This window comes from Polyergus mexicanus, unplaced genomic scaffold, assembly GCF_030449975.1.
Source record: "Polyergus mexicanus isolate NDT 795.1 unplaced genomic scaffold, iyPolMexi1.0 SCAF_3, whole genome shotgun sequence".
NCBI lineage: Eukaryota > Metazoa > Arthropoda > Insecta > Hymenoptera > Formicidae > Polyergus > Polyergus mexicanus.
The window spans coordinates 10,927,162-10,930,215 of record NW_027223323.1 but is presented as its reverse complement, the minus strand read 5'-3'; the positions used below and the strand labels follow the sequence as shown (position 1 = coordinate 10,930,215).

At 34.6% G+C, this 3,054-nt stretch overlaps 1 protein-coding gene across 1 annotated transcript; it reads right to left on the bottom strand.

Annotated features, from left to right (window-relative positions):
- Positions 1 to 440: 440 nt before the first annotated feature.
- Nd-b17 (NADH dehydrogenase (ubiquinone) B17 subunit) lies at positions 441 to 1,702 on the bottom strand. The gene is made up of 4 exons (XM_070316378.1): positions 1,577 to 1,702; positions 945 to 1,206; positions 753 to 854; positions 441 to 666 (listed from the first exon to the last, which is right to left on the bottom strand). Exons 1-4 carry the CDS (start codon positions 1,582 to 1,584, stop codon positions 529 to 531), a joined length of 510 nt encoding a protein of 169 aa, XP_070172479.1. The 5' UTR covers positions 1,585 to 1,702; the 3' UTR covers positions 441 to 528.
- Between the last annotated feature and the right edge of the window lie 1,352 nt (positions 1,703 to 3,054).

Below are 3,054 nucleotides of genomic sequence, written 5' to 3'. Positions count from 1 at the left end.
GAATAGAATTTTCGCTATAAAGTTGCGCTTTTAGGCTAAAAGTGGCGATCTGCCTCTAAGGACCTCAGCACAATAAAAGGAATAAGGAATATAGAGAACAGAAAACAACCATATTGGAGGAAATGCGCGCACTTGTGTGCATTCCGTTCCTTATTCTTTTTATTGTGCTAAGGCTCTAAATGTGTTGCTTAACATGCGCTCGGAATACCACGATATTTATCGTGTCATCTAAAATGATATCTACAATGAAAATTTAAGCCTTAAGCCGTAAGAAATTAACCAATCATATTCGATTATTCTTCTCACATTAAACTGATTGATCAATTCCTTACGGCTTAAGGTTTACTACACCTATTGTAGACATCACTTAAGGCACATTTAGAGACACATTTAGCGATAAATATGAAGAAATATATAGGCCATTGTATCTATCATTACTGTTTATTAATAATATCATATTCTCTAATAACACTTATTTATACTAATTAAGTAATTATATATAAAAGATAGTATATATATTTCTAAAATTTATATAGGAGATTTGTCAAAATTATTCACATAAAATTGATTACCCTTTGTTCGATATAAAACATCCAAATCTTTAGTATCAGGATACATCTTGGGTCTCGATACAGTGATTTTCCATCCACCTTGTCTTGTCCATTGCTGGAAATCAAATAATACATACAAAATATATATTTTAAAATAAAAGCAATGCATCCAGTACTTGAAATAAATTTCTGTTATAGTACCATAGGATTATATTTCAGATGATAATATATGCAATAGATTGCAAAAATACTCATCACGCTTTTGGATATAATGTGTCGTGTTACATATGCAGCTGTGTGGCCCTGTAAAAAGATAGGAATTATTAATTTTTGTATATATTGTATATATAAGCGTAATTAAATAAATCTTTCTTGTAATGCTCTTGTTGTTACCATAAATGGCTCCATCATATTTTGAACTTTATTCATAGGTGCGCTGTAAAATCTTCTGATCGGGTTATACATCTCTTTATAGTAACCCACTGGTGTCACTGGCTCCTCTGGAGCGAGCTTTTGTGCATCCAGCCATTTCTTTCTCCAAGCACGCTCCTCATCTGTCATCCCCAGCATCCGTTCCCTTTCACGGCCTATACGACGAATTATGGTCATGGGCCTATCACCCTTCAAGGCTGAAGTATCTGGAATGTCTGGTACTCTAAAAACAATAAGTTACAAGAATAATTACGTAAAGCTATTGCCAGTTCTTTAAACATTGGTTAAATAATAGAGAAATATTGCTTCTTTATAACTTGAATACATGCATTGTGAAAATCGTTGAAAAGATTTGCATGAACTTTGTCTGAATATTTTGAGGAATGCAAGAATTTATGATACAAGATCTCTAGCTGCTTTTCACTGCGATAAACTTTTTATTATAATGAAAAAAGTTTAAAGTTAATGTCATATCAAAACTATGAATTATACGAAAATTGGTACATGTCGAAATTTCATTCCTATTGATATATTATTATTTTACTATAGGAATATATAGAATTTGATATATATAAAGAATGAAGAAATTATACCGTGACATGATTTTTTTTATTGACGATCAAGCGAATCTCAGAATATTATAAACACCAATCCTTCAAACTCCTTTAGAAATAAGGTTACATGCTCTTATTACATCATATGTCACACATATGATGTGTTCTTATATCATAAGGCTACGGTCGGGAAAACGTTACAAATGCTTCGAAGCGTTTGATTGACCAATCAGGACAAAAAGAGTAAATATTTCTTTATTCTGATTGGTTAATGCAATACTTCGAAGCATCTCTAGCATCTTCTCGATCGCAGCCATAGTCTCACAAATATACGAGAAATTATGGACGCGTTCCATTCAATGACCGCAACGCTCGCGAGCATTCGTCTGTCTTTGTTTAACTTTTCGGTAAACAACAAGGATAAAATAATACCGTATAGAGTCCTATATAATCAGAGAAGTGACAATGGCGTTCCGCTTGCTGATTGGCTGACCGCCGCGGGCCCGTTCCACTTAACAACCGCAACGCTTACGATATCATTTTATCTTTGTTGTTCATCAAAAGTTAAACAAAGACAGATAATGCTCGCGAGCGTTGCGATCGTTAAGTGGAACGTACTCTATTTTGGCGGTTAGTTTGCACGTAGAGAGAGTGAAACCTACGTGCAAACTAATCGCAACCGGCGTACCATAAATGAAAAAAAATATATTTGTAATGTTATTTAAAAAAAAAGTATTTTAAATATCTTCTGAGACATTTTTAAGACATTTTAGATTACACATGGACAGCTGCGGACCTAATATGGCGATTATGGGAAGTATGAAGGGGATAACGATATCGCTTCTTTGATTATATGGGACTCTAATACCGTGAGTGTTGCGATCGTTAAGTGAAACGCGCCTTAAGTCCGTATCAGACTATGCATTGAGATTGAAATTTGACCAATCAGGACAAGGAAATTTTAGTTCCTTTTATCCTGATTGGTCATATTTCAATCTTCAATACGTAATCTGATACGGGCTTTATGGGAATCATTATGGTTCCTGCACACAGGACGCGGCAATGCTTGCCACGCGGCAAAAGGCGACGGCGGTAGCCAATCGATTTATAATTTTTCTATACGAACGAAAGATTGATTGACTATTACATCATCTTTTGCCGCATGACAAACGTCATCGCATTCTATATGTAGGAGCCGTAAAGCCCATATCAGCCCGGAGTCTATTACGGTTCTCGGATTGGGTGAATATGACGAAAGTGGATCACCCAATTACGGTTGATTTCACTTCATAAAAATACGAGATTATTTGCGTGAGCAGGCTTGACATGAAATTTCTTACATTGCCGATTTCGTTCTATTAATTTTTTCGTACACTCGCTTATAATCACATGTAACATTTATTTCTGAATAACATAATTCACATACGATATTGATGCTATATAAATTTGATGCTAAACCCTTTTCATGCGTTTTTCACAATGTAACGTCAACTTTAATCACATGACCTATTTTGATG